Below are 19,226 nucleotides of genomic sequence, written 5' to 3' on the forward strand. Positions count from 1 at the left end.
ATTAGAATAGCATTTATTGAATGAATAATTTTATTTATTGAATGGTTTTATTTGTTATATGAATAGTTTTATTTGTTGAATGAATAGTTATATACGTTGTTTTAGTATTACTAATGATCTTGCTATAGTGTGAGTGCTGAACAATCTTTTTATTGAGAGAGACCTTGTACACTCATTGCTGTTGTACTCCGCTAACACTCTCTATCCCATGCTTCTGCTTATTCTTCTCGCCTGCCTGTCTAACGCTGCACGCAACATGCTGCCCTCCATCTCATTCCACAGCAAACATGACTAGCTTGTAAGAAGAAAATTTGCCGAGTAACATGATTGAACAATATGATCGAGCGATACAGACAACAAGGCACAGTCCATTCACTACGCAAAAAGTTGGTGGAAGGAAATGGTCAGTCGGCAAAAGACAACAAAAACAGCACAAACAAAAACATTACTAACAAAACACATTTGATGCACATAAAACTCGTCCTTCCCTCGTCTTTCTATGAATAACTAAAAAAAAAAAATTAAAAAAAAAGTTAACCAAAACAAACTAAGTAATTCATTTAATAAAGACCAAACAAAACAACTAGTAATTCGTCTTTTTCAACAATAGTAATTCGTCTTTCATCCTTCTATAACCAACTTTTCCTTCTATTCATAATCATCCTTCTATCTACTAATATCATTTTACTGATTATTTTTACCACCTTCCTTTACTCTCACCTTCTTATTACTCAGCCTACCTACCTACCTCTTCCTCCCTTACTCTAGTTTTCCTTTTTTTTTTTTTTTTTCTTTTTTCTTTCTTTTTGGCCGGTGCATTGGCTCCTTTTATTCCGGCTAATTCCATCTTCTAGAGACTCTTTTTTACTACCTTGGTTCCCCTCTCCCTTCTTCTCCTCCCTCCCCCCTTGGCATCTTGTCTCCCGGTGACACATAAATGCCGATGTCCTCTCGATAACACTGCACCCATTGCCGATATCCGGTAAACAAAAATCCTACTAGTGTGGTTAAAGAGAAACCGTTAAGGAGCGCCATCGTCCTTCGGGTAATGCATGGTGCGTGGAAGGCAACTGCCGAGGCTCGTCGATCTTGTGCCACTTTTGCCTAATTAGCCAAGGCACTAACGGTTGAAGAGAACCAATCATGAAGGGGCTAGCAACGCTCAGATTATGAATGCCGAAAAGGGTCTCGCGCATATATATACATGCGAGACCCCCTACTTGCTTGTAGTTAGAGTCTTGGCTGTCGCAAATAGCGTATTGCCAGTTCACCAACACATAGGATTGTAGGGACAGAAAGTAAAAGCGCGGTTGATTCATTTTCACTTTAAACCTTCGTGTCATCGTCTGTGGTTTTTCTTTTATAGAATATATATGAAAAAAAAGGAATAATAAATTGATCTGGTTGATTTTTTTTCCTTTTCAGTGTGTTTCTCTTGTTATAATAATTTCTTTTTAATCGAGTCTTGTTCGCTTCTTTTTTTATTTTTATTATTATATTTTTTTTTAACTTGTTTCCCTTTTTCTATACTATTTTTTTATATTCTTTTTCTTCTTCTTCTTCTTCTACTTTTATAGTGTGGTCATTTTAAACATTTGCTATTTTAGCTCATTCGTGATTTGACTCCTTTCTTCGTTGTTTTATTTTTGTGTGTTTAAATTTCCTACTCTATTCTTCTTCTTCTTCTCTTACTCTGTGGTGTTTTTTCCCTCACACAACAATTTGTTAGCATTTCGTCATTCTCAACTCTTTGTACTGATTTGATTTGCTTTATTTCGTTGTGCCTGCGTTAAAAAGTTTCACTTGAACTTTACCCTTAAAAAAATCCTTTCAACAATCTTCAAGTCAAAAGAGTTTATTTTCGTTGATTTTCTCGTCTTCTTCCTCTCTTGGTGACTTTGCTTGATTGTAATTTGCTAGAAATAGATTTCTTCGTTTCATTCTCTTCTTTTTTTTGTGTTTCCCTCTCCTTAATCATCTTTTACCCCTTTCTGAAACATAGCTCTCTTGCTATTTAGATTTTTGGTGTGTGGTATTCCTTGATTTTCTTTTTCTTTACACTCAATCAATCCCTTCGCTTGCCTTTTCTTCCTATTCCTTATTCCTGTCTCTGTCTCTGTCTCGCTTGTTTCAAGACATTCAGTATAAAGGTTGAATTTGCTGGTTCTCGTTATCTCAAGTAACATATTCTACTAGTACATTTACTTTGGGATCGACATCTTACACCTTCCATTTGGTATCTTTACCAGCTGCATATGCACTGATCTTGTCTTCAATCTTTGTTTTGTGTTTAATATAATTATTCCTCATGTATTTTCAGTCTTTCTATTTCCTGGCCTTGCTCCTGGCCACTGCTGTATATGGTCAGGTCGCTTCCCCAGAACTCCATTCGCTTTCACGTCGTAACTGGAAAAAGCCCCCTCCATTTCCTAGCACCAATGCTTCGTATGCCCCTGTGATCCGTTCTTGCGATAGCTCTGAAATCATGGTCAATTCTTTGCCCCGTGGTGAACTTCCCGACCTCGAGAACGATTTCATTGAAAAACGTCTCAGCAACGCCAATGAAGCTTTGACAACCTTTTTACAATCTAAAAATACTACCGCTGACCTCGATCTTTCCAGCATTGTTGGCGATAACGGTCCTCGTCTTGGTATTGCCGTTTCTGGTGGTGGTTGGCGTTCCATGCTTTTCGGTGGTGGTGCCTTGGCTGCTTTGGATAGCCGTAGCAATGAAACTACTCTTGGTGGTCTTTTGCAGTCTGCACACTATATCACTGGTGCCGATGGTGGTTCATGGCTTCTCAGCTCTTTGGCGGTTAACGAATTCCGTACCATCCAAAACATCTCCAAGTCCATTTGGTACACCCGTCTTGGTATCTTCTTTATCGAAGAAACTCATTTCGGTGATCTCAAAAATTACTACACCAACGTAGTTGACGAGGTCAACCAAAAGGCTGCTGCCGGCTTCAACGTCAGTTTGACTGATTATTGGGGACGTGCCATTGCTCGTCACTTTGTCGGACAACTTCGTGGTGGTCCCAATCTTACCTACTCGTCTGTTCAAAATGCCTCCTGGTTCCAAACTGCCGAGTATCCTTATCCTCTTATCGTTACTCAAGGTCTTACTGGTGGTCTTCCCGATGGTAGCAACGGTACTGCTACTAACTCAAGTATCTACGAGATTTCTCCTTACTACTTGACTAGCTTTGATAACAACGTTCGTTCTTACACCCCTACCCAATACCTTGGTACTAATTATTCAAATGGTACCGCTGTTGATGGTAAGTGTGTCACTCAATTTGACAATGTTGGCTTCTTGGTCGGTACCTCCTCTACTCGTTACAACGAGGCTTTAATCGATGTCAGTTTGCGTCAATCTCGTATGAGTAGAAGACTTGGCTTTACTTTGCGTCACATGCGTATCAACGGTTCTTCCGTTAGTTTCTACCCCAACCCCTATACTGATGCTACTGATATTGCTGGTAATGCTACTGCCGTCTCTGAAGACATTGTTGACACTCCTTACTTGGACTTGTTTGATGGTGGCTATGACGGCCAAAACATTCCTATCTGGCCCTTACTTCAACCCGAGCGTAAGCTTGATGTCGTATTTGCCTTCGACTCAAGTGGAGATACTTCCAACTTTTGGCCCAACGGTTCCTCTTTGGTTGCTACTTACGAAAGAGTTACCCAGCGCGCTTCTGACGCCGTATACGATGTTGAAGATTTTGTTCACGTTCCTACTCCCGAAACATTTGTTAACTTGGGATTGAACGCTAACCCTACTTTCTTTGGCTGCGATGGTAGAAACACTACTCGTGGTGACGTTCCTGTTGACCACAACACCCCTCCTTTGGTTGTTTACATGCCCAACACTCCTTGGACAATGAAATCCAACCTTGTCGATCATCGCTATCGTATTGCAAACAGCGAGATTCAAGCTTTGATCCAAAACGGATTTGTCGCCACTACTCAAGACAACTCTACTGACTTTGCCTCTTGTTTGGCTTGTGCCGTCGTCCAACGCTCTTTGGAACGTCGCAATCAATCTACTTCTGCTGCTTGTCAACAATGCTTTAGCCAATACTGCTGGAATGGTACTGTTGATAACACCCCTGTTGATGATGATAGCAAGAATCCTACCTACAATCCTGCGGTCAAGACTAGTTCTGCGTCTGGTGTTCATGCCAACATCCTCTTGTCCTTTTTCGTTTTATTGGCTACTTTGCTAGTTACTGCTTAATTGTTGGACATCAAAAAGAAAAAGATGTATATATTTGGGATTATATACCTTATACTTTTAAACTGATTTTGTTTAAACGCTTTGGAACCCGCTCCGGGGCTACTGAAGAGGATCCATGACAACTAATATGCTTCAGCGAAGGAATAGAAAGTAAACCAAATTGCTTGTTCCTAAGCGTTTTATCTCTAACGACTGGAATTCTGTTTGTTAGATTTTTGTTTACGTTTATAATGCTCTTCGCTGTGCTGTGATAATGTATGATCCGCCGTTTTTTGCCCCTGATAAAGGTAGTTTATTTCTTTATCTACCTTTTGAATAATATGTTTTCATGATCATTTTATATAGATTTTCATATAAAAAGCTCTAACTATTCATTAAGTTTATTTTAAACAATAGTTGCTCATTTAATTTAATTTTTTTTTCTCCTTTAATATCTATTAAGTCGTGCGTTAGTAATAAAAGTAATGAGACAACTAGTATGCTTGTCTCAGTATAGTTTGAGTGAGTTAATTTTGTAGTTTGATTGATGCTACAAGTGTGACAGGACATGCTGTTACAATGATAGATACTGCGAGTACCCTAACAAAGTATTCGGTTCAGTATACAAGATGCTATCGCCTTTTACGGTCATAATTTGAAAGACTAGTTAGCTATACTTTATACAAAACCAGGTATCTCTTTGAACCTGAAACTAAGAAACCACCTTTTACATTCTCTTACTTAGCACACATTTGTTAGAGGTCACTATACTCAGTTACATAATGTAGCGGTGTGGTTATAATAAAAATAACAAATCTCAATTTAACTACGTGGAAGAGTTCGGTAAATACCATTCTCGCAAAAGTAGTTTTGTTGATACACCCTGCATCGAGTGAATACCTCCTTCTTAACAAAACTCACGATGGTCATGTTAAGGACTAGTTTTCCTAGTGGATCCAGGACCAAAGCAGTAAGGTATCATACGCTGCTAAGACCAATATTACAGCAGCGGTTTCTACGTGCCTGCTTCGCCCTTTTATGTTTATGTTGCATAACTTCCTACTGGTTTTCTTCAGGACCCTGTAAGTTGAATGATTCTTCTGAAAGATACTAATATGGATTAGTTATTTCCCTGAGTTTTTGGTTTCTAAGTTTGGTTCGTGGGTTTGTATGTTTCTTTTTTATGTTTCCCTATTTTGTAATGCTTAAAAGTCGGATGTCTACTCAAAAAGTTACAAAGCAATCTCTGGGTGCCCAATTATTCTATGACTTTTCGCCAAAATCTTTCTTCTTAGTTTATTTGACCTTTGCGGTCAGCGTAAGCTGTCTTTGCCTTTTTTATATCAAAGGGCACGCTAGCTCTATTCGGCTGCAGTGGATTGCTTCACCAAACGCGTACGAACTTCCAAGTTTAAATGAAAGATTTGTTTATATGACCTATTTCTCTCATATACTCATTTTAGCCTTGACAGTTGAACATCTTTACCTACAACGCGACTCTCCTTCTCGTCCCGTCATAAACGTCTCATTTTTTAATTACATTTTTCAAAATCTTGGTTGGTTGATAAGATTCTCCTTTAGAAAATCCATTATCTGTTGCCTTTTCACTCCTTTTAGCTACGCGATTTTGCGTTCATATATTTGGCGCTTTGCAGCTCTCCTTACGAGCTGTTGTCGTCGCATAGCATACACAAAGACTCCTCCAAAGTGGCCTTTGAGTTTACGACTTTTATTACACAGTTTCTGGATGGCTTTTATCGTTTGCCTCACTTTCCAAATTGCACTATTAATTTTCCGTGTCTTTCTGTATTCAGGCCCAATGATAAGAGGAAAGCTTTTAAGTGCACGCTCCAACGATCCTAATGGTACATTGGTTGATGGAATGAAGACTAAGAAAAAACCATTGACTGAATGCATTGCAACAGAAGAACTTTGGTTCATTGCAAAGCGGGATCCTCAACGTATAAAAAGTATATTTCAGGATATTGATAGAAGCGTATCTATTTGGCAGGAATTATACTCTATCACTGAATCCCGGTGTAAAGAGCTTGCTACTTCATTAAAAATCCTGCAATCTACTGGTGATTTTTCTGCCGCTACTTCAAAAAAAAGTGGTCTTACCAAAAAAACAAACATCCCATATAGTCCGAATTCTAATCATGAAGAAATCAACTCTATACCGCTTAGAAATAAAAATATTTTTGTCCCCCCTTCACAAGGGCATTCCCCGTTACTCGAGAAGATAAAAAAACAAGGTAGTCTTCCTTCTACAACCCCGGTTAATGAAGGTGGAATTTCTGATATTATTCCCAAGTCTTTATATGATCAAGTCATTCGTTTTATTTCCACTTTTTATAAAGCACCGGTATTCGGTATCTTTCGTAAGACTCTCCGTCGTCAAAACGAGGCCTTACTTCCTAATCCTTGGCTATTCTGCGTGACAGTTAATAGTCTGACACAACTGGTTTTAAAATCATTAAAATATGATACTTATGGAGTTGTTGCTCGGGATATATCTAGTATTCTTGCTGTATATTGCGATACTTTTGATGTACTCGTTTCTTACAAGCGAAGTCTGGTTAAAAACCATTCTAATTCTACCAATCTTGACGATGATTTCAAAAACTTAAATTCTGCTGCTAATGCATTGCATTGCGGAATTATCGACATAACTGAAAAATTTCAAGACTTTTTTACTCAACTTAACTTATCTCCAAGGATAGAGCGTCGCTGCTGGGTATTGTTTCGAGAATACAAAAGCAACTCCTAAGTCATCCTATAAGGTAGGTTTGTTGCTTTGCGACAAAGCTATCGTTTAATTAAATGAATGGAATACATAGAATAATTAATATGCTTGATAATTATGATCTTTACAAAAAATGGAACCTAATATTTTTGAAGAGAGGGGATTTGTTCACTTGCTATTTTGTGAAAAATGTTCGTTAGTCCAACGATATACACGCATCCAAGCACCATGCACACTTAATTTTGGTCGGACGTCAAGATAAATACTTGGTGTTCCGTTCACAGTCGGACCATTATAAAAGTCAATAACGTACGCGACTTTGCGACCGCATCGATTTACAAGCCAATCGTGTCTGTCAAATGGTTTATTGTATCCCAAGAGGTTTAAGATCCTTGCTTTTGGTGTTAATTTCTTCACATTACCATCAAATCTCTCAAGTTTTGGACCACCACATCTAATATGTAAGTTAGTATTTTTGCAGTGTTAAATTAAGTAATAAGCTGGAAATGCTATACTTGTCAAAGTGAACGGAAACATAAAACTTACTTTTCAGATCCCCATCCTTGTTCCCACTGAAGAATGTCTTGCCATGCTCTCTCGTTCACAGCATTGTGAATTGGTACTATGGTTTTCATGTCTTCAGGATGAGGGTTCCAATTTTTGCGTTTCATGGCATCAAAAAACATCTGTTGCGAGGGATAAATCCATTTTTCTTCTTTACCAGAATCCGATTCTGTTACTACCTTTGGAATTGTTGAAATTTCCCGTTCAGTAGGAAGCATTGTGGGATGTGGGGTATCGTGAACTTCAGACGGCTTCTTTCCGCCATGGCTTTTTAACCAAGCATCACGAACTTCCGGAGGCACTGGACATTTGGATTCTTCTTCTTGATTCAGTTGTTCAGGTTGCATGGAAAACGGTAAAGTTGATTGGAAGATTCTCACTTTGGATTAACGGAGTTTAGGAGTTACACGCAAAAATGTGTTAAAATGGGCGGTGATATTCAGAAGGAGAAATTCTTAGTGTTGATTATTCCGTCTATTACTCAATGTAAAAGATTTAAGCTTAGTGGTTTAATAAAAAAAATATATACCGCAATTTCTAAGGGCCTGCTAAGCTTAACTATAGGAATCACTTGTTTTTACCCTACCACTACGCAAAGGTGTTTGTCGAAAGTTGGTGAGCTGTATGTGTTATTAAAGAGAACTCTTATTTTATATTTGTTCGAATATCTTTCTTACGGAATTTGATCATTGAGCAAATCAAGAACTGAAAATAAGATAGATTGTTATGAAAAGCCGGGATCTCAAGTAGTTTAGTCTTAATTTTCCGTTGAAATCAACCTTCGTTCCTTTTTAGCTTTCTTCTTTTGTAAAGTTGTAAATTAATAATAGAAAAGGAATTGTTGAAAAACAATAAAAACAATGTTTTTAAGTACGCTAAAATTCAATAAAATCTATAAAGAGATAAGTGAATTGATCATAAATGGTTTTAAAGCACTGTAAAGTGTGGTAACGAACTTGGAGGTAGTATGCACACCTAAATCGTACTTGTATCATAAATCTAGCTATTAGCATAGCGCGCTTATTAAAAGTGTTAATACGAGGGCTTTCTCTTTGTCTTTTTCAAGTCTAATAGAAATAGTTTGAAGAAGAGTTGGGAACATAGTATATTTGCTCAAAGCAGAAAATCTGAAATTTGAATAGTTTTGGATTCGACCATACTTAACTGTTTATACACATGGACAAAAAGGTTTATCAATGCACCGTTAGTGCGCCTGTTAATATTGCAGTAATTAAATACTGGGGAAAGAGAGATGTGGCATTGAACTTGCCTACCAATAGCTCGATCAGTGTGACCCTTTCTCAAGATGACTTACGTACTGTTACTACAGCTAGTTGTAGCGAGAAGTTTGAGAATGATACACTGTGGTTAAATGGAAACGCTGAGGAAATCTTTGCCAATAAACGACTTCGTGTCTGTGTAGAGGAACTGCGTAAAGCTAGATTAGATCTCGAAGAGGAAAATGATGATCTTGACAAGATTGGTGCATTGAAGCTTCATGTCGTTTCAGAAAACAACTTCCCTACTGCTGCTGGTTTGGCATCTTCAGCTGCTGGTTATGCTGCTTTTTGTGAAGCAATCGCTAGATTGTACGATTTACCATGGACACCCACTCAATTATCTCGCATTGCTAGACAGGGGTCTGGAAGTGCTTGTCGTAGCTTGTTTGGGGGCTATGTAGCCTGGGAGATGGGCGAGCTTCATAGCGGTGCTGATAGTGTAGCAGTTCAAGTTGAACCTGTTGAAAATTGGCCCGAAATACGTGTTGCTGTTTTAGTAGCGTCCGCTGCCAAAAAAGGGGTTTCCTCAACAGCTGGCATGCAAGCTACAGTTGCATCTTCTACCTTGTTCCAACATCGTATTCAAAACATCGTTCCACAACGTATCCAAGAAATGAAGACCGCCATTCGTGAGCGTGATTTTGAGACTTTTGCGAAGCTTACCATGACTGATTCCAATCAATTCCATGCGTGCTGCCTTGATACTTTTCCCCCTATCTTTTACTTGAACGATACTTCACGTGCGGTTATCCGAGTTGTTGAGAATATAAATGCTACTGCTGGAAAGACCATTGCTGCCTATACATTTGATGCTGGCCCAAATGCTGTTATTTACTTCTTGGAAGAAAACTCCGAGATTGTATTAAATACACTTTATGCTGTTACTAAAAATGCTGAAGGATGGAGCAAGCAGTATGGCTCTTCCCCCGTTACTGTTGATTCTGCTGCAGCCAATATTGTATCATCTGGTATAAGCCGAGTTATCTTAACTCGAGTGGGTAATGGGCCTCGAGTTTTGACGATTGACGAATCTTTGATCGATGCATCTGGCAACCCTAAATTTATAGGAAGTCATTAATGATTTCGAGTGTTGTGCGTAGTATCAAGTTTTTGTGCACTGCAAACAGTTACTACATAATTTATCAACGGCACACTGTTTCACGGGATATGGGTTTTTGTTTCGAGATAGTACTATATATTTCAACAAAATACAGCAACCTCACATCGATTTTTTTGTTATCTGTTTATAGATTAAAGAATTCTTACTTCTAAAAAGAAAATTTATTTCGAAGATGCTGAGCACTTTGAAGTTTTAAGCTTTATTACTTTTACATAGAAGACGATTTGACGGTCAAGAAAATGTAAGGAAATGGAAATTTGATTATTTAACGCAACTTGCAATGATTGAAGTTTCTTACAAATTACGGTTATGCTAAACAGAAACAATAGGTTAGTAAAGTACAGACACATTAGTATGCTAACGCACGTATTTCACCACAATGAATGGGATGGAAAAGATCACACCTGAATTCTAGGTTAGATAAATCTTCATAAAGAAAAGGAAAGGAAATGTTCCTCTAATAAGTTGGCTTTCTATGCATTTTTTTTACTGTAGAAGTAATTTTTTTTGCAAGTGAGATGCCATTCCTGGTAAAGCTGCTTTTACCAAATTACAGATGCATAGGACTCAAATCTAGTTCACCAACATACCAAATGTTCCAAAGTAAAGTAAAGTAGGAAGTGGTTTCTTGTTAATGTAAAAAGGGATCGTTCTATTGAGCAAAAATAGCATATTGTTAGCAATTGCCGTTGAAAACAAACAGGATGATTCCCACTTACGATCCAGGTTTAGGGGCCGAATGAGAAGAAGAAAAACGAACACCACGAAGGGCTGAACGAGCTTGAAGACTGTAACGAAGCATGGGAATTGAGTTGGGAGTTGGTAAGTTTGCTGCTAGCAAATCAATCATTTCCCATTGCATCGGGATACTTTCGTTTAAGGAATTACATAATAAACTAGTGTGCATACCTTACTCTATATACGTGTAAGCTACGCAGTTTGGTATTTGATTTAAGGATACGTAGAACTGCGGTGAGTTTTCCTTGTGGTCTATTATATTACAATACACAGGTTGTATAAGTAGCAACTGAGTATAGGTATTGTATTAACTGGGTTATAATGTTACCTATCACTAATATAGCTCATAACTGAACTGAGGAACGAGGTTCAGTTGTAACGCTATTTATAATATTTCTAAATAGTTGTTATCAATGGGTATCTATGTATATAGACGGATAGTTACCCGTGATTATCAATAAACGGATCTTAGCTAGTATTCCAACATATGACATATAGTGATACGCAACGTAGTGTATCATAGCGTAGTGTGGTATTGCTGACAATACGGAAAAATAGCGAAATTTAAGAAGTCGGCGTTAACGATGTCTTAATTCGTACAACAGTACTTAGCTTAATTTGGTAAACAATAAAGAGTAATGTGCGACCTTACAGAAGTAGGTACGTTCTTTGGTTAAAATATCTAGTTCTTTTAGAAAAGTGGTAATTTTTTCTGCCACGTGATTTTAATCATTATAAATGTGTTGAGAGCATCAACTTGTCCGTCACCTTATAAAGCTCAACGTAGTCTTGTGCGTTGCAGCATTTTTAGAAGCTACTTAGAACATGAATTTATGTTGGTAGCACTGAGAAGTACAAAATAAAAAAATCAAATCAAATTGGCTTAGTACCTTTTGAATATTCAAAATTTTCAAGCTTGGGAGCTTTATGTTCTAATTAAAACACGGAAATCGGGACATTGGTTGGCTTTGTATGCTGATTTTTCGCTAATGCCAACCGTGAATTACTAAAGTGATCTTGAAGTTTCCCTTATTTTTGAACATTTAGCTGCTAAGAGCTGGCTACATATTTGAAAAGGATACCTTGAGGTACTACAGTTTTATCACGATGGATCCAGCACATCATATTAAGGACACTAGTGCAGAATTACTTTCGCAACAAGACTTTTCTATACTACAAAGTCGACTGTTGGAATTTTTGGCATCTCAAGAGGCTCGGGAAACCGTAACGGCTTCTAAGGAATTGACATTACTTCGCCAGGGCATTCGACAGTTAAAAGAAAAGGTTTCAAAAATGGAACCTGAGGAAATGACAGTGAAAGAAAAAAAATCTATCATCGAAATTCTCAAAGCCCGCATTGCTTTGAAAAAGGCTTTTCTAAAGATGGCATTATCTGAAAGCAATGATACCGTAGTTAAAAAAGAGGACGTAAGGGAAAGTCCTGTTGATACTTTTATGGAGAACGCAACCTGATGTTCGAGAGCATCAATTTAATCTCTATAAGGTACTTCTTCAACTCCAAAATATCGCGTCTACGTTGATGAAGTGAAAGCTATTCGAACTCAGCGTTTGTGATTCACTATCAATCTATTGAATATCTTAAAATATCTCGACGCTCTTAAAATTTGATACTCAGCCTTTAATTGACTAATTTGTAAGTTGCATAAAAATAATCCTTGTCGCCTTTTGGTAGTGCGTTCTCAATTAACACTTCTACAAACAGTAGGTTTGATAAAGAGTCCTCTTTAAACCTTACAATATAATTTACCATTGATACTTTTAAAAATAAATCAATAATTAAAATTACTAATGGATCTACACATTTTCTTTAAACACACATTTATCTTGTATCTCGTTTTGTATTAGCTATAATGCGATTATCTTTTGCGTCTCAGGTACCACATAGACACTGCTAAAATTACAATAGAACTAGAAACAATGCCAATGTAAATGGGTTTTTTGCTGTTTCCTTTATCAGCTTTTGCAGTGGGTTGATGAATATCGACAATGCTGTTTGCTACGCCTTTCTCTACAACGGAGGCAGATCCAATGCTGCTATCAACTGTAGAAATTGGTGGATGTGAGCTTTCCAAATGATTGGTAAAAGCAGCCACACCTCTCACTTCTAGACGTGGTAATCCTCTCCGGCGCGCTAAAAGAATAGCTTCGCGCAAGTCAGAATCACTAACTAATTCGACTACATCGCCCTCATCATCGATATAAGTTAAAGTGACAAGTTGTTCTTTTTCTCTTTCTTCCACTGCGGTACGAAGATCGCTTACCGAATTTATGCCATCAAGGCGTAAACGATGCACACGGCCTGCGATGGAACGGTACTTGATGGTAAATTGCGATGGACTTTGAGGATTTAACGGGAAAATTTGGGAAGCAGAGTCGGTGGGTTGAACAAGATCTTGTAGTGCTTGCTCCACAAAGGAAGGATTGCCGTGGTATTGAGGTAAGGATCCAACGTATGAAGGAGCTAATTGAGATGCACTGTTATACGGTTGTAGATATGGTGATGCTGCAAAACTATTTGAGCCATTTTCAGGTGTATCCATAGGCTTTTGACTAACACTTGGATGAAAAGATTGTTCTGACATTGCAGTAGGTGGATTGTTGGAGAAATTATAATCATTTTCAACGCCAACATATTCTTGGGGCTTGTTGTTAGAAGAGAGATTTTCGTTTTGCCAAGCTTGTACTGGTGGCTTGGGCAATTGTCTTGCAGAATATTCATAAGTGCTTTCGCTTTGTTGTGTATTTGATGGAAGAGGATTTAGAGGCAAGGGGGGATTTACATCATAATTTTCAACAACTTCATTTGAATTTCCTAATAGCTGCTGTTGTTGATCTTCAAAACCATTTGAAGGTTCAATACCGGCATCATTTTCTGCTTGATCGAAAACTTCTTCTTCTTCTTCTGGAGTTTGCTCGATTGCAGTTGCGAGATGGAATAAGGAAAGCATACCTATTATGGCATCACTTTCGTCAACGACAGGAAGGTTACTAAATTTACCTTCGATCATGCGCTCAAGAGCCGTGCTTACACGAAGGGAAGCCAAAGCACAATCTGGATGGGGAGTCATGACGCGTATGACAGAGCTGCGATATGGGTCAAGGCCAGCTGCTAGCACACGCAAAACTACGTCGTGAGCGGTAAATACACCAGATACGGCTCCATTGTCCATTACCAAAACAGCAGAAACGCCAGACCTAGCCATAGACTCGGTCGCTTCGGCAACAGTAGTGCGAGTACCTACAAGAAAGGGCTCTTCTGAAGAATCAATGAGAGACATAATTTCAAGCCCTGATGCTTTCTTTTTTAAGGATTCGACATATTCAAGAAACTCAGCAGCATGATTACCAGAGACTGAGGAAGAATTGGTATTACCAGATACCGATTTATTTTCTATTTCCTCTTGAGCACCTTCAAGGGCTTCCACTAATTTTTGTGCGGCTTCCTGTTGTCTAGCTATGCGATTGAGAGGTTCACGTAAACAAGCCCGCATGTTGATTATGCCGATTACATCGCCTTCGTCTCCAGCCGAACCATCAGGACCACCATCGCTGACTACAGGTAAATGTCGAAATTTGTGTTCAATCATTAATAGCAAAGCGTCATCAAAACGTGTATCACTGGTAATACACAAAGGACTTGTACTCATTATATCGGCGATCAATGTCTGCCTAGCATTCAGACCTGCACCGACACATCGGGTTGCTATATCCGTAGCTGTTACAATTCCTGCAAGTTGCTCATCGTCGTCCACAACGAGTACGCAATTTTGGCGTTTGGCTGCCATCAATTGCGCTGTTTCAGTAACCAGACTTTGCATGTGAACCGTCAATGCTGGATCTAAGGCAGCACTATCTACCGTTCCAGGCTCTCCATTTCTTCTTATCTTTCTAACTGGAGACTCAAAATTTCCTGACTTTTTACCCAATTCAGATATGATTTTCTTTCTCAGCGCCTCGTCCCTTTGATATTGGCGTTTCCGTGTATCTGATACGTGTGAAGCGGTATCAGACGCTGTTGATGACACTACCGAAAGTGTACCAACCGTCATATTCACCTTGTTTGAAGCTTAAAAGAAGGATATTATTGTTTACAGCTGCAAGCAAGAGAAAGAACTATATGTCAACGAGTACTAAACAAACCCTGTGTTTATTTACATTCGTTAACCCATTTTGCATGTTTATTCGTATTACTTAGTATTACGCTATTTTTTTACGAAATGCTAAGTAATGTCGAAGACGTTGAAAATGAAGGTAAATATTATATACGTACGATTCAACACCTTTTTTAAGTGTATATAATTAAGTTACATTGTTAAATGGGTACAAGTGAAAAAGAAAACAACGTGAAGTAATAATACCAACACATAAATTTAGCTCGCTTTCTGTGTTTCTTTTGGTGGATTGAAAAAAATCGACACCAGCAGGATTTGAACCTGCGCGCGGAGACCGCAACAGATTTCTAGTCTGTCCCTTTAACCACTCAGGCATAGTGTCTAAGTTGCTTTAACTCATTTTATCACCATATATAACCTGTATGTTGATTGTAAACTGTTTCTCATAAATAATCCCTAGTCTTTAATTACAGTTACAACAATACATTGAACTTTTGCAAAACATTAGGGTAAATCGTTTGTTTCTCAACAGATGTCCTTTGACACCGTTGAAACCCGCAAGACTGTAGTTTGCTCTATCAAACAACATATGCCATAATGGTACTATTGAAAATTCAATACACCTTGACTTTATTTATCATGTACCACCTCAATTATTGTAGCACTACGACTTTACTGCTCATTTTTTTCATTACTAGTTAAGGAACACTAAGTTTTAGCTGAGCAACTTTTGAATTCATTGTATCAAAATCAAACAAAGAACTAAATTTCCATCATCATGCGGTCTCATTTCGTAACTTTATTTATTTATTAATTTATTAGTTAGGATCATTGTCTTTCATCTTTTTAAAAAAGTTCATTTCCTAAATCCTGCTTTTCAAACCAGCTATGAGTAAATACATATAACGACGTTCTTTAATGACACAGCGACAACGCTTTCAAATAGACATTACCATAATCATCACGACCTGTCATACAAAAAAGGAACCTTAAAACCTCTCATCGTTACAAACCGGAAGGCTTATAAGTCCTTTACTTTTGCTTGTGCATGTTTGCCATGTGATTCAAAGCACTACCGGCCTTGAACCATTCAATTTGATCCTTGTTAAAGGTATGGTTAAGTTTGGTAGACCACTCAGCAGATCCATCAGCAGGGTGAACAACCAAAGTTAAAGGCTTACCGGGAGCAAAGGTAGTGAGACCATCGATATCGACGGTGTCGAAAGGAGAAATCTTGTCATAAGCTGCGGGATCGGCAAAAGTCAAAGGCAACAAACCTTGCTTTTTAAGATTGGTTTCGTGGATACGGGCAAAAGATTTGGTGATAACAGCGGCGCCTCCCAAATAACGAGGTTCGAGAGCAGCATGCTCACGAGAAGATCCTTCACCAAAATTTTGTTCACCCAAGGTAACCCAACGGATTCCATGATCACGATAATCAATAGCAACGTTGGGGACAGTCTTGTATTCACCGGTGAGTTGATCCTTCAACTTATTTGCTTCACCGTTTTCAGCATTAATAGCACCAATCATATAGTTATTAGAAATGTTTTGAAGATGTCCACGGTACTTCAACCAAGGACCAGCGGCAGAGATATGATCAGTAGTACACTTGCCCTTAGCCTTGATAAGGATTTTCAAACCCTTCATATCCTTTCCATCCCATTTCTTGAAGGGAGTAAGGCGTTGTAAACGCTTCGAATGAGGATCAATGGCGACATCCTTGACATTGACCGAGCTAGGTGCAACATAAGTGTTGCTTCCTGGGTCGTAACCCTTGGAAGGAAGACCAGCACCGGTAGGAGGTTCAAACTTAAAGTCGTTTCCATCCTTATCTTTCAAAGTATCAGTAAGAGGGTTAAAGTTCATGTCACCAGAGAAAACCATGGCAGTAACAATATCGGGGGAGGTTACAAAAGCATGAGTGGCAGGGTTAGCATCGTTACGACCAGTGAAGTTACGGTTGTAAGAGGTGACGATTGAGTTCTTCTCTCCCTTCTTAACATCGGTACGCTTCCACTGACCGATACAGGGACCGCAAGCGTTAGCCAAAACAATACCACCAGCCTTTCTCATTGTGTCCAACTGACCATCGCGAGTCAAAGTAGCACGAACTTGTTCGGAACCGGGTGTGATGGTAAACAAAGATTTGGTTTTAATGCCCTTGTCGATGGCTTGTTGGCAAATGGAGGCAGCACGAGACATATCCTCATAGGAGGAGTTAGTACAAGATCCAATCAAACCAACTTTGAGCTCTTGAGGCCAATCATTCTTCTTGACGGCTTCCTTGAACTTGGAAATTGGGGTAGCCAAATCGGGGGTAAAGGGACCGTTCAAATGGGGTTCCAATGTGTTCAAATCAATTTCAATAATTTGGTCATAGTGAGCATTTTCATCAGCGGCAATGATAGGGGCGAATTCTTCAGCATAATCAGCAATAGCGGAACGGTTGGTGGCACGAAGGTACTCGGACATACGAGGGTTAAATGGGAAGATAGAGGTAGTAGCGCCGATTTCAGCACCCATGTTACAGATCGTACCCATACCAGTGCAAGAAAGAGATTCAACACCGGGACCAAAGTACTCAACAATGGCACCGGTACCACCTTTGACGGTAAGAATACCAGCAACCTTTAAGATAACGTCCTTGGGAGAAGTCCAACCCTTTAATTGACCAGTGAGCTTAACACCGATGACTTTAGGACACTTCAACTCCCAAGGCAAATTGGCCATAACATCGACAGCGTCAGCACCACCAACACCTATAGCGACCATTCCGAGACCACCGGCGTTGGGAGTGTGAGAATCAGTACCAATCAACAAACCACCGGGGAAGGCATAGTTTTCAAGGACGATTTGATGAATGATACCCGAACCAGGGCGCCAAAAGCCTATGTTGTATTTGGCACAAGCGGTTTGTAAAAAGTCGTAAACCTCCTTATTGGTAACGTTGGCACGTTCGAGATCGATAGGACCACCTTCGTAGGCTTCGATCAAGTGGTCACAATGGACAGTGACGGGGACAGCGACCTCCGGCATACCCGCGGACATAAATTGAAGGATAGCCATTTGTGCAGTGGCATCCTGACAAGCAACACGATCAGGACGAAGCTTCAAGTAAGAGACACCACGTTCAATATCCTGATTTACGGGATCGTCCAAGTGACCGTAAAGGATTTTTTCTGAATATGTGAGAGGACGGTTTAAGCGCTTCTTAACAATCTCGAGATTGTCTTTGATGCGCTGATAATTAATAAATTTATTTTTTTCAAAGTTGCTCATGGCAACCTTTTTAGCGTCAATGTTGGCTGCGACAGGAGCGCATGAAAAGCTTCTGAGGGTGGATTGCGTAAAAATACGCGAGCCCATCTATTGAAAAATTAGTTAGTACGATAATTTAACAGAATGGTAAAGTAACAAGAGCAATAGTGAGGATAAGCAAGTAAGGAAAAGATGAACTAAGAGGATAACATGTGAAAGAGAGAAGAAACACGCATATGATAGTTCATTCTCTTTTTACCGGTTAGTTAGCAGTTGACAGCTCTTCTTAATTGGCCAGCTTTCACATTAGCTAACTTTTGTGGTAATTATTTCATGGTTGTGCATCCTCTTTCATAAATTAACTAGCTCTTTTAGAAACTGGCGATTTTCCTAGCAATTGACTAGTTTTCCATAGTTCGTAGCTAATTAATTAATTATTCGTAATTAGCCGGACATTTTTTAAATTAGCCCTTCACCTACTATTTCAAGATTCACCGCTTTCCTCTAATCAACGTGTTGCTCGCGTCTTCACGGATTACTAATCACAGGAAAGCCATCACTTTTGCTACGTGCCCAGTTTTTACCCTTAGTCATTCTACTCTCGATTCATGGTCTGTAATCGCGAGAAAAATTGTTCCATAGAGAAGCAAATCCAGATTTCCACCATCCTTAACAATTCTCTCATCCACTACATAAAAACCTTGCTACGTGCCACCAAGACCAACAACACAACTTACCCGAGCAGGAGCTCTTGAAATTTTGCAAAACATAGTTAATGAGTCAAGAACAAACACCCCAAACTTGTCGTTTCAAAGAGTGCAATTGCAAAGGAGGTTGTTGGCTATGCCTTCAATATATATAGTCGAGGGAGCTAAACCCAAAACAATTATCTACACTCCGATTGGAAGGATATCATCATCGTTAAAACATACATGAAAACCTTATTCTAACAAAAGAAGATAATCAATCAAAACCATTTATCCATTAAAAACTGTGGTTCTGTGTATATTTCGTCAACTTCCACCAAAGAATTCGACTTTGGGTGGATTTGCAAAGGTCTGGCATTTTTGCAATATCGTCTCTTGATAACGAAGCTAGCGTAACTCCCTCTCCCTCCCTAATCATCCTTTGCCCTTGAGTGCGTTTCATGAGCACATAGAAC

At 39.0% G+C, this 19,226-nt stretch overlaps 9 protein-coding genes, 12 long non-coding RNA genes and 1 other non-coding gene across 22 annotated transcripts, besides 1 other annotated feature; 10 read left to right on the top strand and 12 right to left on the bottom strand.

The window, feature by feature from the left end:
- Positions 1-5: 5 nt before the first annotated feature.
- On the bottom strand, positions 6-824 carry SPOM_SPNCRNA.877. Its single transcript, NR_151261.1, has one exon. It is a non-coding gene; the product is annotated as a non-coding RNA (long non-coding RNA).
- Positions 172-768, top strand: SPOM_SPNCRNA.3360. The gene has a single exon (NR_192726.1). It is a non-coding gene; the product is annotated as a non-coding RNA (long non-coding RNA).
- Positions 825-882: 58 nt separating the features above from the next.
- SPOM_SPAC1786.04 (uncharacterized protein) lies at positions 883-1,343 on the bottom strand (the record flags this gene model as incomplete). The annotated part of the gene is made up of 1 exon (NM_001019448.2): positions 883-1,343. The coding sequence occupies one exon, from the start codon at positions 1,341-1,343 to the stop codon at positions 1,008-1,010; it is 336 nt and encodes a 111-aa protein (NP_594023.1). The 3' UTR covers positions 883-1,007.
- On the top strand, positions 1,233-4,676 carry plb2 (phospholipase). Its single transcript, NM_001019449.3, has one exon. The coding sequence runs from the start codon at positions 2,309-2,311 to the stop codon at positions 4,241-4,243; it is 1,935 nt and encodes a 644-aa protein (NP_594024.1). The 5' UTR covers positions 1,233-2,308; the 3' UTR covers positions 4,244-4,676.
- Positions 1,423-2,901, bottom strand: SPOM_SPNCRNA.3361. The gene has a single exon (NR_192727.1). It is a non-coding gene; the product is annotated as a non-coding RNA (long non-coding RNA).
- Positions 4,388-4,889, bottom strand: SPOM_SPNCRNA.3362. Its single transcript, NR_192728.1, has one exon. It is a non-coding gene; the product is annotated as a non-coding RNA (long non-coding RNA).
- Positions 4,833-5,063, top strand: SPOM_SPNCRNA.3363. Its single transcript, NR_192729.1, has one exon. It is a non-coding gene; the product is annotated as a non-coding RNA (long non-coding RNA).
- A 49-nt stretch (positions 5,064-5,112) lies between these two features.
- On the top strand, positions 5,113-7,086 carry cut11 (spindle pole body docking protein Cut11). The gene is made up of 2 exons (NM_001019450.3): positions 5,113-5,304; positions 5,347-7,086. Exons 1-2 carry the CDS (start codon positions 5,145-5,147, stop codon positions 6,990-6,992), a joined length of 1,806 nt encoding a protein of 601 aa, NP_594025.2. The 5' UTR covers positions 5,113-5,144; the 3' UTR covers positions 6,993-7,086.
- Positions 5,203-6,409, bottom strand: SPOM_SPNCRNA.3364. The gene has a single exon (NR_192730.1). It is a non-coding gene; the product is annotated as a non-coding RNA (long non-coding RNA).
- A 28-nt stretch (positions 7,087-7,114) lies between the features above and the next one.
- Positions 7,115-7,889, bottom strand: cyt2 (cytochrome c1 heme lyase). The gene is made up of 2 exons (NM_001019451.3): positions 7,515-7,889; positions 7,115-7,422 (listed from the first exon to the last, which is right to left on the bottom strand). The coding sequence occupies exons 1-2, from the start codon at positions 7,877-7,879 to the stop codon at positions 7,137-7,139; spliced, it is 651 nt and encodes a 216-aa protein (NP_594026.1). The 5' UTR covers positions 7,880-7,889; the 3' UTR covers positions 7,115-7,136.
- A 244-nt stretch (positions 7,890-8,133) lies between these two features.
- Positions 8,134-9,848, bottom strand: SPOM_SPNCRNA.878. Its single transcript, NR_151262.1, has one exon. It is a non-coding gene; the product is annotated as a non-coding RNA (long non-coding RNA).
- Positions 8,538-10,733, top strand: mvd1 (diphosphomevalonate decarboxylase). Its single transcript, NM_001019452.3, has one exon. It carries the CDS (start codon positions 8,709-8,711, stop codon positions 9,888-9,890), a length of 1,182 nt encoding a protein of 393 aa, NP_594027.1. The 5' UTR covers positions 8,538-8,708; the 3' UTR covers positions 9,891-10,733.
- Positions 10,176-10,734, bottom strand: cox8 (cytochrome c oxidase subunit VIII; the record flags this gene model as incomplete). The annotated part of the gene is made up of 4 exons (NM_001019453.2): positions 10,176-10,244; positions 10,299-10,336; positions 10,523-10,584; positions 10,652-10,734. 4 exons carry the CDS (start codon positions 10,732-10,734, stop codon positions 10,227-10,229), a joined length of 201 nt encoding a protein of 66 aa, NP_594028.1. The 3' UTR covers positions 10,176-10,226.
- A 43-nt stretch (positions 10,735-10,777) lies between these two features.
- On the top strand, positions 10,778-10,990 carry SPOM_SPNCRNA.3365. Its single transcript, NR_192731.1, has one exon. It is a non-coding gene; the product is annotated as a non-coding RNA (long non-coding RNA).
- Positions 10,857-11,214: an LONG TERMINAL REPEAT.
- A 276-nt stretch (positions 11,215-11,490) lies between these two features.
- med9 lies at positions 11,491-12,509 on the top strand. The gene has a single exon (NM_001019454.3). It carries the CDS (start codon positions 11,778-11,780, stop codon positions 12,141-12,143), a length of 366 nt encoding a protein of 121 aa, NP_594029.1. The 5' UTR covers positions 11,491-11,777; the 3' UTR covers positions 12,144-12,509.
- SPOM_SPNCRNA.3366 lies at positions 11,634-12,042 on the bottom strand. Its single transcript, NR_192732.1, has one exon. It is a non-coding gene; the product is annotated as a non-coding RNA (long non-coding RNA).
- mug70 lies at positions 12,491-14,813 on the bottom strand. Its single transcript, NM_001019455.3, has one exon. The coding sequence runs from the start codon at positions 14,738-14,740 to the stop codon at positions 12,548-12,550; it is 2,193 nt and encodes a 730-aa protein (NP_594030.1). The 5' UTR covers positions 14,741-14,813; the 3' UTR covers positions 12,491-12,547.
- On the top strand, positions 13,611-14,045 carry SPOM_SPNCRNA.3367. Its single transcript, NR_192733.1, has one exon. It is a non-coding gene; the product is annotated as a non-coding RNA (long non-coding RNA).
- On the top strand, positions 14,157-14,628 carry SPOM_SPNCRNA.3368. Its single transcript, NR_192734.1, has one exon. It is a non-coding gene; the product is annotated as a non-coding RNA (long non-coding RNA).
- Positions 14,814-15,103: 290 nt separating the features above from the next.
- Positions 15,104-15,185, bottom strand: SPOM_SPATRNASER.02. The gene has a single exon. It is a non-coding gene; the product is annotated as a tRNA-Ser (tRNA).
- A 301-nt stretch (positions 15,186-15,486) lies between these two features.
- aco1 (aconitate hydratase) lies at positions 15,487-18,890 on the bottom strand. The gene is made up of 2 exons (NM_001019456.3): positions 18,802-18,890; positions 15,487-18,172 (listed from the first exon to the last, which is right to left on the bottom strand). The coding sequence occupies exons 1-2, from the start codon at positions 18,832-18,834 to the stop codon at positions 15,836-15,838; spliced, it is 2,370 nt and encodes a 789-aa protein (NP_594031.2). The 5' UTR covers positions 18,835-18,890; the 3' UTR covers positions 15,487-15,835.
- Positions 17,196-18,048, top strand: SPOM_SPNCRNA.3369. Its single transcript, NR_192735.1, has one exon. It is a non-coding gene; the product is annotated as a non-coding RNA (long non-coding RNA).
- Positions 18,891-19,226: the final 336 nt, after the last annotated feature.

This window comes from Schizosaccharomyces pombe, assembly GCF_000002945.2.
Source record: "Schizosaccharomyces pombe strain 972h- genome assembly, chromosome: I".
Classification (NCBI taxonomy): Eukaryota; Fungi; Ascomycota; class Schizosaccharomycetes; order Schizosaccharomycetales; family Schizosaccharomycetaceae; genus Schizosaccharomyces; species Schizosaccharomyces pombe.